Raw genomic sequence first — 13,113 nt, forward strand, 5'->3', positions numbered from 1 at the left:
ATAACTGGGGGGGGGGGGATCCTGGAGAGTGACTGCTGATCAGTGTAAGCAATATTGGGCTAAATGGATCAGGTATAAAATACCTTTGCACATTCTTATATCACTACTCCTTGGGGACTGTACATCCTGTTTCCAAAACACCAAAGAACTATGGCTGGTACTGCGTATATCTACACCTGTTCTAAAGGTATGCTAGAATGCTCTAATGCAATGTTGCTCAAAATGGTAGTCCCAAGACTGGGATCAGAACCAGTCATTGCAAGTCTCTCTGGAGAGACCAAAGATTTCCAATAACAAAATACAGTGGGACCTTGTTATCTGCTGGGGTTTGGTTCCAGGATCCCCTGTGGATAACAAAATTTGTGGATGCTCAAGTCCCACTAAATACAAAGGTAGAGCAAAATGGTGTCCCTTATATTCATTTTATTTATTACGATGAACTGATCAAACATGGTGTCCCTTATATAAAATGGAAAATAAAGGTTTGCTACTTGGAATTTATACTTTTTAAGAATATTTTCAAGCCACAGATGCTTGAATTTGTGAATAAAAAAGACGGGGATAAGGAGGGCTGACTGTAAACAACTGCAGCCAATGGGCCCAAATAAACTATGCACTCCTGGCACACTGGTGAAAAAATAATTGCTGCCCCCCTTAGATAGCTTGGAAAGTACTGCCCTAATGTACTCACCTGCACTGCAGTTCACCAGATATCCAAAAATGGCCTGAGTTCAGCAGAATTCACTAGTGCTTTCTTGCAGAGAATTTTATGTATTTCATGGAACAACAAATCTCTGGATTCCTAAGAGCCATGACTGCTAAAGTAGTAACAAACCGATATAATTGATTCAATAACGCCTCAGAATAGAAACCCATGTATTATTAGAGATGTGAACCCAGCCTGTGTGTGAGGCATTCAAGAAAAGGACTAAAAGAAAGGCAATGGTGCTTCAAAAGCAAACTTTTATTTTTATTCTAGGGCAGAAAAGTCTGTGGCCCTCTTGTGTATGTTAGCACCAGGAACTGGGCTCCACTCTGAAAAGTGGTTCTGCATATGGTGACCGTGAGGGACGGGTGGAATGGGGAACAGGAGACAAGAAGGGGCTAAGTGGAAAAGAATATATGCCTGGGAAATGCAGCCTGTGGCAATTTCACAAGGCTGCCTCCCAAAGCATCCAGAACCAATGGAAGACCCCAAAAAACTGACCCACTGTTGTGTTACACAAAAGGAGCTTACATAACTACATAATGCTTCAGGGTATTCTGGTCCAATGTTGTAGCATGGAAAGAAAGTGAGAAAGAAGTCAGAGGTGCAGTTGTTATCCACTAATCACCCTCCCTGTTTTATGTGACAAGAAAAGAGCAGCCTTGGCTGCCACACATAGTCTTAATCATCAGTCTGCACATATATCTGGATCTTGACAAAACAAAATATATCAAGCAGAAGAGGAGAATGGGGTGTATATGGGACAGAATAGAGGGCTTATTTGGCTATCCCTTTCTTTCATGCAATATAGGGCATATAAATGCTTGGGCATGGGGAATCACAGTGGCTGCAGGGGCAGTAAGAAGCAACAGCAGATCCATGAGCAGAAAGGGAAGATCTATGATCATGCTTTGCGGTCACACTGAGAAAGACTTCATTGTGAGGAACCAAAGCTGAGCTCACTGGCAGAGATGGTAAACCCATCCCGGAGTCTTGATGCTGCCCAGACAGAATCCACCCGGACCACCAACAACCAAATTCTAGCAACCAACAGGTAGCCCTCCCCCACCCCCATTTGTTTGGAAAAGCACGACTGAGTCCCGGCTGATGCACCAGCACAAAGTGCAGGGACACACCTGCTTTCAGAAGGTGTGAACAAGCTGCATGCTAGGTACTGTCTGCACAATCTGAATGGAGGGCAGGCCTTGGGGTGTCACTGGGCTCTGCAGAAGCTGCACCATTTGAGAGGTGCTGTTATTGTCAAGAGCAGGTTGTGTGCTGTCCGGGCTGCTCACCTGCAGTGTGGGAACACTTTCTAACACCTGAAGAGTCTGTTCTCCCTGTGTGCTGCGAATGATCAGAAGGTTCTGCCCAGACCCTGAGCTACCCTCAGGACCTTGCAGCTGGAGGCCAGACAGTTCTTGCACTGTCTGGATGTTTTCCACTTCCTGAACACACAGCCGAGTCTGCTCACCACCTGCACCCCTTAACACCAACACATTTTGAACCCCTTCCTCAGTCTGCAGTGTTTCAAAGTGCATGTCCTGTACACCCTCAAGGCTCTCCACCTCAGTCCCAGGCCCTAACAGCTCCTCTCCTGGAGAGTTCTGCACTACAATTAGATTCTGGCTTTCTTCCTCCATGGTAGGTCCTTGCTGGAGGTCCACCTCAGTCAGCTCATGAGAGCTGGACAGAGCAGTCCCCACCTCGCTCATCTCCTGAGGTGGGCCCAGAGTCTGGAGCTGGGTGTTGTCTATCTCCTCTGAAGGCTGTAGCTGCTGCTCTTCTTGGGAAGATACCAGGCTTTGGATCTGAATGGTACCATCTAGTTGCTGGGAAGGTGAAAGACTCTGGATTTCAATGTCATTTGCAGAATGATTTGAAGGGGACAGATTCTGGATCTGCAGAGTGTTGGCTGGCTGGGGAGATGACATGGTCTGGATCTGAAGGGAGCTCAACTGCTGGGAAGGCTGGAGGGTTTGAAGTTGCAATGCCCCTACCTGCTGGGAGGATGGCACAGCCTGAAATTGCACAGTGTTCACTTTTGGGGAAGACTGAACTGTCTGGAACTGTACTGTGCCAGCAGGAGGACAACTGGACAGACTTTGGATCTGCAGTGTGCTTGCTGGCTGAGAAGTGGGCAAACTTTGGATGTGGACAGTACTTGGAGGGAGGGGAAGGTTTTGGATTTGCACAAAGCCAGGTTGTTGGGCACGTGGGATTGCCTGGATTTGGATTGTGCTAGTCTGCTGAGGAGCAGGCAAGGCCTGAATTTGCAAAGTGCTACTTGCATGAGTAACAGGAAGGCCCTGGAGCGACTGGGGTTGGGGCAGTGTTTGAATCTGGAGGGTGCCTGCTGGGGGAGTGGTTGTCATGGTTTGGATCTGAAGCGTGCTCGCTTGCTGTTCTGGTAAGCTTTGGAGTACAATAACATTCTGCCCACTAGCCTGCAACCCTGGTGTCTTCTGGATTTGCACATTAGGAAGAGGTTGTAGTCTGGGCCCAGTGGTACTGGGCACAAGAATGATATTCTGATTCCTAGACACCGGTGGTGGCAGAGAAGGCAGCGGCACAGATTTCTTGCCCTTGTTTTGACGGGGCGGGGCAGATTTGGCAGAGGTGGTGGGAGTACTTGGCAAGAGGGTAAAGGTGGCAGGAGTAGTAGGTGTCGTTGACACCACCTGGGGACTGGGCAGCAGTATGAGTTTGGGAGGTGAATTCTGGGGTGGTGGAGGTGGTGGGGACTGGTGCTGTTGTACACTGGGGATAAGTTGCAAGCCCTGTGCTGTCTGCACTAGAAGGAACGTCTGAGTATTGGAAGGACCAGCTGGGGCTGGGTTGCTACTTAACTCAACATTCAGAGTGGCCTGCATGTTGGGCATGATTTGTACCTCCTGGGTAGCAGTGGGGGAGGCAGCCGCTGGGAGACTAGCCACCTCAGTGCTGCTATGAGTACGCAAGTGGCGCTGTAAGTAAGCAGCCATGACGAAGGCTTTGGAGCAAACAGGGCACTTGAAGGGACGCTCTCGTGAATGGGTGCGTCTGTGCAATGCCAGATTGGAGGAGTGGGTGAAGGCCTTGCCACAATCCCGGCAACAGTATGGTCTTTCACCTGTGTGCACCCGCTGGTGCTGCCGGAGGTTAGATGTCTGGGTGAAGGCCTTGCCACAGGTCTGGCAGGCAAAAGGACGTTCACCTGTGTGCAGTTGCTGGTGCCGGCGAAGGCATGAAGTGTTCTTAAAGGCTTTCCCACAATCCTGACAAGCGTAGGGGCGTTCACCGGTATGCTGGCGTAAGTGGTATTGGTAATGAGAGGCCCACTTAAATGCCATCCCACAGGTGGGACAGGTGAAAGCCCGCAGCCCCGTGTGAACTCGCTGGTGGATGCGCAGCAGAGACGAGCGCTTGAAGGCCTTCCCACACTCGCCACAAGCATAGGGACGCTCTCCTGTGTGGTCACGCAAATGGTAGCGCAGCCCCGACGAACCCTTGAAGGCCTTCCCACACTCCCCACAAACATAGGGCCGCTCCGGGGGTGGGGGCGGTGTCGCAGTGGCCGTGGGCACCGGCTCAGCCTGTGCTGGACATGTCACCTCAGCTTCCTCTAGCCGCTGCTCAGCAGGGGGATGAGATCGTTGGTGGCCTAAGAGGCTAGCCAACGCTGGGAAAGAGCGCTCACACACCATGCAGGTATACGTTCGGTCTGAAGAGTGCTGGCTCTGCTGGTGCCGTGCTAAGCCTGCTGCACTCTTGAAAGTCTTACCACACACAGAGCAAGCTAGTGAGGGTGTGGGGGACATCACAGGGGCCGCCTCTTCTTGCACAGATTCTAGCACTGGTGGTAGCACTGGTGGTGGCAGCGACGGTGGTGGCGGCGACAGTGGTGGTAGAGGCAAAGGGTCCACTGGAACCAAATGACTTTCCTGATGGCTCAGCAGCTGCTCCTCCAGAGGGAAGGTAAGATGACAGATGTTGCATCGAAAAAGCATCTCTACAGTGGTGGTTGGTTCCTCTAGGAAGAGCTGTGCTGGGGGTGCAACATCAGCATGAGTCTCCAGGTGACGCTGCAGATAAGTGTCTGATGCAAAGGACTTGCCACAGATGACACAAGTATGGGCAGGGCGGGCAGCATGAGCTGATCGGCAGTGCAGTGCCAAGTTAGACGAATGAGTGAAGGCTTTTCCACAGTCCTGGCATCGGTAGGGCCTCTCGCCCGTGTGTACCCTCTGGTGCTGTCGGAGATTGGTGGACTGCGTGAAGGCCTTGCCACAGATGGGGCAGACATAGGGACGCTCACCTGTATGGGTGTGGCGATGCCGCCGCAGACTGGAGGAGTTCTTGAAGGCCTTGTCACAGGCTGGGCAGGGGTAGGGCCGTTCCCCCGTGTGCTGGCGCAGGTGATACTGGTAATGAGAGGACCACTTGAAAGAGAGGCCACACTGTGCACATTTGAAGGCCCGAAGGCCTGTATGCACGCTCTGATGAATCTGAAGCAAGGAGGATCGTTTGAATGCCTTTCCACATTCACCGCACTTGTATGGTCGCTCCCCCGTGTGTCCTCGTTGGTGGTATAGCAATGCTGAGGACCCTTTGAAGGCCTTGGGGCACTCTGAACATTTGTAAGGGCGCTCGCCCGTGTGAGTCCGCTGGTGGTGGATGAGCCGCGATGACCATTTAAACACCTTCCCACATTCCAGGCACTCATACTGGTGATCTCCACTGCTACCACCAGGGCCTGCACCGGCTGGGGCTGCTGCCGGCACTGCTGCGGCCTGCATCTCTAACTGCTGAGCTCCCACCATTGCACCGGATTTCACCTGCCAGAAACAAAAAATGCGAGTGTATCCTCTGATCACAACCTTCACAGATCTGAACCTCACACTGCCATTTCAACCATTTGTTTCTAGATGTTGAAATCTATACATTGCACCTTGCTTTCACATGGGAAGGCAGGACAAATTCTAAAAGCTAACCCCCCCTTAAAAAAAAAAAAAAGGCTGACAAGCTGCTTTTTAAAAAAAGAGTAATTCCCCAATTTTCACATTATGTACAGGGCAAGATGTAACTGTACAACTTGCAATCCAGTGGCTTAGGTACACCACTCTTTAAACTTGCTGTTGCTGTTATTGTGTGCCTTAAAGTCGTTTCCTATTTATAGCAACTATCACGGGGTTCTTCTGCCATTGCCATCCTCTAGGGTTGAGAGATTGTGACTTGCCCAAAGTCTCTGATCTCCAGAGTCATAGTCCAATGCTCAAACCACTATACCACACTGGCTCTTTTTAACTTAGCTCAGCATAACTCAAAGCTGTAAAGATCTAGGTGCCCTGATCCCCAATGTAGGCTGTTATCCAACTGACTGAACACTACTTTTCTAACAATCTGTCCACTAGCACTGAGGAATCACACTGTTTTAGGAATGTAGTATCCTTACTTATGAAAACTTTTAAAAAGCAGAAAGAGCAAGATAGGAGAATGTCTCTATGACAGTACAGTGACACCCTACTATCTTTGTTGTTAGAATCATAGAATCGTAGAGTAGGAAGAGACCACAAGGGCCATCCAGTCCAACCCCCTGCCATGCAGGAAATCTAATTCAAAACATCCCCAACAGATAGCTATCCAGCCTCTGCTTAAAGACCTCCAAGGATGGAGACTCCACTACACTCTGAGGGAGTGTGTTCCACTGTCGAACAGCCCTTACTGTCAGGCAGTTCCTCCTAATGTTTAGGTGGAATCTCTTTTTGTTGTGTGCCTTCAAGTCATTTCTGACTTATGATGACCCTTAGGCGATCCTATCAGAGAGTTTTCCATGACTGAGATTGTGTGACTCGCCCAAGGTCACCCAGTGGGTTTTCACATCCAAATAGAGAACTGAACCCTAATCTCCAGAGTCACAGTCCAGTGCTCAAATCAATACACCACATTGGCTCTCAATACTATTATGTATTAGTTCAAGAGACAGTGAACATGTTGTGGAACTTTGACTTCATAAACAAGTTCATATATGTTTTGACACTACTGTATATTAAAACTATCTAACCCTGGAATGTATATATCGACTTCCCCTTCTATCTGGCCCTTTGGTTGTTATTATTATTATGCTGTTTTTTAATGCTGTTTTTAATTGATTTTATTGGAATGTTTTTATACATAATTGTTTGCCGCTTTGATCAAATTTTGGAAAAGCAGGTTACAAATAAACTATATTATTATTATTATTATTATTATTATTATTATTATCTACATATTCTTCTGAAATGAGGCTGGATTAACCATGAGTAGACTTTTGTTTGGACTGACTGTGAGCTCAGTTTTGTTCTGGTGGTACTCCAAACCATCCAAATAAATCACAGCCGTCTGATTGTAAGCTTTTTGAAGAGCGTTGGTTCCCAGAGGAATGGTAAATACCAAAACAAATCCAGCAGGTCTGGTCTATCTATTCTCTCTGTTCCTTCAGCAAGAATAGAGGCTGAAACTCAACACACAGACACCCACTTTTACCTGCAAGGAAGGCTATCTCTCTGCCAGTTAAGGATCAGCAAATAAGAAATAATCTAGTTTTCCTGTACCCCCATCCCTAAGTGAAAAGATCCTTTATGCAGCAGGGAGAGCTGCTGTCCCTTTACAACACAACAACAACATGCTGTGATATTTAAGTATTTTTGTATTGTTAGCCACTCTAATAAATATACAGTATGTTCAAATGATTCGTTGCATCCATCAGAGACCCAGAACCAACATGTTTGCAGCTTGATGCTTTAAGAACAATCTCTCTCTCTCTCTCTCTCTCTCTCTCTGAAGACACTGGGAAAACAACTTTTTATGGAGTTTATCACACTAAGGAAATTGGGAGTTTATCCTGTGAATATCCTGGAAAAATTGCATAATTAGGCGTAACAACGTCACACAAAACCCACCAATAAAGTGGTCACAAAGAAGCATTTACGAGATCACTTTATTTGCGCAACTGTGTGTGATAATCATTCACACAATTACTCCTCATTTCCGCTTCATTTGTGGGATGCTTTAAATGCGCTTTAATCTCTCTTTAATGCCAAAATCAGCCCCAGTGTGATAAACTCCTTAGACTACAACTGCATGACTAGGACCATACTGGCTGGTGGATTCTGGGAGTTGTACCACCCCAAAATATCTTTTTTCCAAGCTCTGTATAAAAGATATGCAGCTTAAAGTCCAAAGGATAAGAGACACTGAACCAAGGTAGCGCTTTCCCTTTGAGCCAGCTTGCACCAATGGACACTTCAGAGATAAGGCTGCGGACACAATGGGTGCACACTGGCCTTCCAGGGGGGGTTGAACTTCAGCTCCCAGAATTCCTGACTGTTGGCCAAGCTAGCAGGGGCTGCTGGGAGTTGAAGTCCAAAACAGCTTGAAGGCCAAAGTTTGGGAACCACTGATCTATAATGTACAAATAATGGAGTTTGACACCACTTTAACTGCTGTGGCTCTGCCATCCTACAGAATGCTGGGATCTGTAGTTTGGTGAGGCCCCAGCACCCTTTGGCAGAGAAGGCTAAAGGCCTGGCAAAACTACAAATCCCAGCATTCCACAGAATGGAGCTATAGCACCTGATGTTATGCCAAACTGCTTTCAATCTAGGGTGTAGTTGCACACAATATGTTGACTGCATCCACACTGGAGAGATAACCCGGTTTGGCACCGCTTTTAACTCTTTTCTGACTCAAGGCTATGGAATTCTGGGAGTTGGAGTTTGTTGTGGGGCCCGAGTTAAAAGCGATGCCAAACCGGGTTATTTCTGCGATGTGGATGGGATCTATGCTTCCTTTTAAAAAGATAAATTGGCCACCCATCACTATTCAGGAGGATATTCTGTCGGAGGACAAAAAATACAGACCACTGCGGCATCCCCTTTAAGAGCGCGTCTTCCCCTTTAAGGAGCCGAGCTGCTCTGCCCCTCCCCCTTCGGCCTCGCGACGTCTTTTCTTCCGCCCTTCCCCCTCCCCCTCTTTTTCTATTTCTGAGGGATTCTTTGCCTTCTCACCTGGCGGTTTTTTTTCTCCCTCCGCGCGCGCTTCGCTGCAGCGGAGGGTGAAGGGGAGGGGGGCAGCGGGGCTCGCGGGGGGGAGGGGCCCCCGCTCCTCCCTCCCAGCAGGCACCGGCGCGAGACACCCAACCTTTATCTCGCTCACACTAACCGCCCGCGACGCCGAGCTCGCCCCGCCCCTTCGCCCTTCTGCCATTGGCCGCCCGGAGCATCTTGGGAGTTGTAGTTTGAGTGCGGCTGCCGCCATGTTGCCCTGGTGTCACGTGACCCCCTCTAAAATTGAGCCCAAAATATAATAATAATGATAACAATAACAACAACAACAATAATAATAGGAGTTTGGAGAAAGAATTTTATTGTTTTGTGTTCTCAACAGCAGAAATAATCCAGTTTGACATCACTTTACCTGCCGTGGCTCAGTGCTGTGGAATCCCGGGAATTGTAGTTTGTGATGCCCTTCCGCTTTCTTGCTGACAGGAAAAGCTCGATGTCTCACAATTCCCAGAATTCCATAGCATTGAGCCATGGCCATTAAAGCAGTGTGCAACTGGATTATTTCTTCAGTGCGGATGCAGCCTGGGATACATCCATCGCTGAGGAGCATCATCTTTATCACATGAAGGAGATCGGGAGTTTATCCCGTTAATATCCCAGGGAAACTGTTTAATTACGTGTAACAATTTCACACCACATCGCACAAAACCCACCATTAAAGTGGTCACAAAAAAGCGTTAACGCACATCCTTTTTACTTTTGGGATACCAGTGACAATGCATTTCTAATGTCACTCTATTTGCACAATTACTCGCCATTTTCACTTTATTTGTGGGATGCTTTAAATGTGCTTTACTCTCTCTTTAATGCTGAAATTAGCCCCAGTGTGATAAACTCCAAAGTGTTATTGCCTCAAAGAAGAGTGGTAAATCGGCTATCATTGGGTTCATCTGTCGAACTTGGCATCCACAGATTCTACATCCACGGATTCAGCTATCCATATAAACCAGAAAAATGTTATCATTTTATATAAGGAACACCATTTTACTACATCACTGGTCCAAAACACACTACAGAATTACACTCATCCCTTCACATTCACTGGGCACCGGACCCCATGAATGTGGAAAAACCACAAATACTGAGAACACCTCTCTAGGAATCTCTAGGTCCTCCAGTGCAACTCTGTGGTCAACATCTGCCAGACATTTACCATAGAATTGTACTCAAGAAGCTAGAGATGCCAGTGGAGTGTTCTCTCTAGGAATCTCTAGGCCCTTCAGTGTGACTTTTGATTAAAATTGACCATAGAGTTGCACTGGAGGACCTAGATATTCCTAGAAAGACCATATTAATAAAATCAGCGAATAATCAAAGCCACAAAGGTCAAAGCCACAAATGTGGAGGGACATGTATAATCAAGTTTGAGACTGCTTTAACTGCCCTGGCTCAGTGCTAGAGAATCTTGGGAAGTGTAGTTTATTGTGGCACCAGAACCTTCTGACAGAAAAAGCTAAATGTCTCACAAAACTACAGCTCCCAGAATGAGCCAGGGCAAGTAAAGTGGTCTCAAACTGGATTATTTCTGCAGTGTATTTTGGACCATTGGGACTTGAGCATCCATGGATTTTGGCATGTTGGAAGTAAACCTCAGTGGATATCAAGAGTCCAATGTACTTGTGTTTTCTATGCAAATTTCAACAAACTGTCACTTCTTCATGGGACAAATGGTGGACAAGTGACGGGAGAAGTGGCAATGGGTAGAAAAGGGAGTGGAGAGGGTTCACACTCAAACACAAGACAGAAAGGACAAATTTGGATTATGATATCATCAATATTATTTTTTAAAATCTACTTTAAAACATCTAGTTAAAATTTATTTATTTAACATGAATTTCTGTCATGCTCCAGCCTTGAAAGATTCTAGCAATCAGAGACAAATGTGAGAAGAAAAGAGCATAGCAGGTCTGTAGCTGTTACAAATAAATGAAAAAATGGCTTTTTAAAAAGCCGTGTGAAATGAAGGTATGCTGCTATGACCCCCCACACTTGTATATTCCAAGTGGGAAAACAAAATGTCCCTTACTCCTCCTCTCCCAATTAGGCTAGTATTCAGTGTATTTGTTGCCTTGCAGGATTTTATGTGAAGGCATCTGTTGTTGTTGTTGTTGTTGTGTGCCTTCAAGTTGTTTCTGACTTATGGTGACCATAAGGCAACCGTTATCATAGAGTTTTCTTGGCAAGTCAGAGGAGGGGTTGCCCTTGCCTTCCCCTGAGGCTGAGAGAGTGTGACTCGCCCAAGGCTACCCAGTGGCTGAGCATCTTGGAGGTTGTCTAATCCAACCACAAGCTTATAGGAACAATATTACATTGGTTTAAATGCCTCCAGTGAAGGGCCACCTCCTGAGGCCCTCTGACTACTGTTTGCTTTTTCATTTATGAAATTCTTTTTTATATGTTTGGCTAAAAATGTTCTACCTCCTTGCCGTTTCCACCCATTGGTTTTACTTTTACCCTTTGGAGAAAGTCCACTTCATCATTCCCATTACAGCCTTTAAATACTCAAACTCCCTTCTCCCCACTATGCTTCTCCCCCACCCAGTCTTTGGAGTTTATCACAACGGAGGAATTTCTCTTAATTTCGAATGAAAAGAAAGTGGGGCCAGAACGCATTCACGTGAATTCACTAGTTCAGCGAATTTACGTGTATTCGAATTGCGTTCAGACTGACTTCCCATTGCTTGAAAATAGCTTGCCATTGCCCAAAATTGCGTGTGATCACCTCTCACACAATAACGTGAAACCCCATGATTGCGTTCGGACTGGCTTCACACTGGCCAAAATTGTGTGTGGTAGTCTATCACACAATAACGTTAAATCCTATGATTGCATTCAGATTGTCATTCGATTATACTTCCAATTTCCCTTGTCTGATAACATCCTTTCTCTTTCTTTCTCTCTTTCTCTTTTTCATTTGATGAAAACATTTCTGCTTTGGCAGGCATTCGCTTGCCAAGAGTGTCTTTTTTACATCCTGTTTTATCTGTGGCCCCATCTTTTGTATTCTTAGACTAATCTGCACTGCAGGGTTAATCCAGTTTGACAACTGTCATGGTTAACTGGTGTATTCCATAACTTATGGAATTCTAGGCTTTGTACTTTTGTGAGATATTTAGCCTTCTCTGCCAGAGAGCTCTGGTGCCACTGCCACAACAAACTACAAATCCCAGGATTCCATAGCACTGAGCCATGGCAGTTAAAGGGGTGTCAAATTGCATTATTTTTGCAGTGTGGCAGCAGCCTTTGTTTCCAGAACCCATATGTCCTGGTCACTATTTCCCCCATACACACTAGTTATTGTCAGTGTCTTTACTAAAATGTGACAGTCAAAACTGGATGCAGTGCTTAAGAGTGAAACTATTGCCGGTTTATCTCAATAATCAACAATTGACTAATATATCCTTTATCCATTTGGGGGCAGCACTTAGTCCTGTTCCTTCATTCTACCAGAACTGGAAGAGAGTCTTTTGCTGAGAAAGAGCAAGTCAGATGAACTACAGGTCTAGCTTCTTGGCTAATAAAAACCTATGGCTAGCCGGTACAGTTAATATGACTGTGGTTACAGATTTTGTTGATATTGTGCGCCTTCATATTGTTTCCGACTTATGATGCCCTTAAGGCAAGCCTGTCACTGGGCCTTTTTGGCAAGATTTATTCAGGGGTTTGCCCTTGCCTTCTTCTGAGGCTGAGAGAATGTGACTTGCCCAACGTCATCCAGTGGAAATCCACGGCTGAGTGAGGATTCATTCCCTGGTGTCCTGAGTCACAGCCTAACAGTCAAACCACTGCACTGTACTGACTCTGATGTTGCAGATATACCTCAGTTAGCAAAGTAGGTATTTTCCTGGACATTACGTTTATAGCAAAGTTTGGTGCCAGAGGTAGAAATAACATAGAAAGAATAGGGATGTTCTACACCACAAAAATGAAGATCAACTCAACATGTTTCAGCAAACTTTCTATCTTACACTGACAACATGCAAATGTGAAATGAAGCATCCAGGTCTGGCAAGCCTTGCAAGAGTAAACAAAAACAAATTTGAACCTTCTAGAAACCATTTAAAAGCTTCTTCCAAAAGAAGGGATGATTTGGAAATCCCTTCCATTTTCCGATGATTTCCATTTTGACAGGCAAACATAGGTAGTTAGTAAGACAGGCTTTTCGTGCTGTTCACTAGTTCCTCACATGTTATGTTCATTGTGGAAACCTTGCAAAATTGGCTACAATAGGATCAACTAGAGTAGAATCTCATTCTATTGCAGCTCAAACTTTTATACACTGTTTACTGCAGACACACCACATGTTTATTTATATAGGATATA

General features: G+C 46.2%; 2 protein-coding genes across 3 annotated transcripts in view; one reads left to right on the plus strand and one right to left on the minus strand.

Annotated features, from left to right (window-relative positions):
* LOC121935751 (zinc finger and SCAN domain-containing protein 23-like) overlaps positions 1-13,113 on the plus strand; it is a 482,958-nt gene that overhangs the window by 298,541 nt on the left and 171,304 nt on the right. The window lies entirely within an intron of this gene.
* On the minus strand, positions 672-8,804 carry ZNF628 (zinc finger protein 628). Its single transcript, XM_042477572.1, has 2 exons — positions 8,734-8,804; positions 672-5,523 (listed from the first exon to the last, which is right to left on the minus strand). The coding sequence occupies exon 2, from the start codon at positions 5,506-5,508 to the stop codon at positions 1,849-1,851; it is 3,660 nt and encodes a 1,219-aa protein (XP_042333506.1). The 5' UTR covers positions 5,509-5,523; positions 8,734-8,804; the 3' UTR covers positions 672-1,848.

This window comes from Sceloporus undulatus, chromosome 6 (genome assembly GCF_019175285.1).
Source record: "Sceloporus undulatus isolate JIND9_A2432 ecotype Alabama chromosome 6, SceUnd_v1.1, whole genome shotgun sequence".
NCBI lineage: Eukaryota > Metazoa > Chordata > Lepidosauria > Squamata > Phrynosomatidae > Sceloporus > Sceloporus undulatus.

Coding starts and splice junctions, on each gene's coding strand:
- ZNF628 (XM_042477572.1), bottom strand. CDS start 5,508: ATGGTGGGAGCTCAGCAGTTAGAGATGCAGGCCGCAGCAGTGCCGGCA.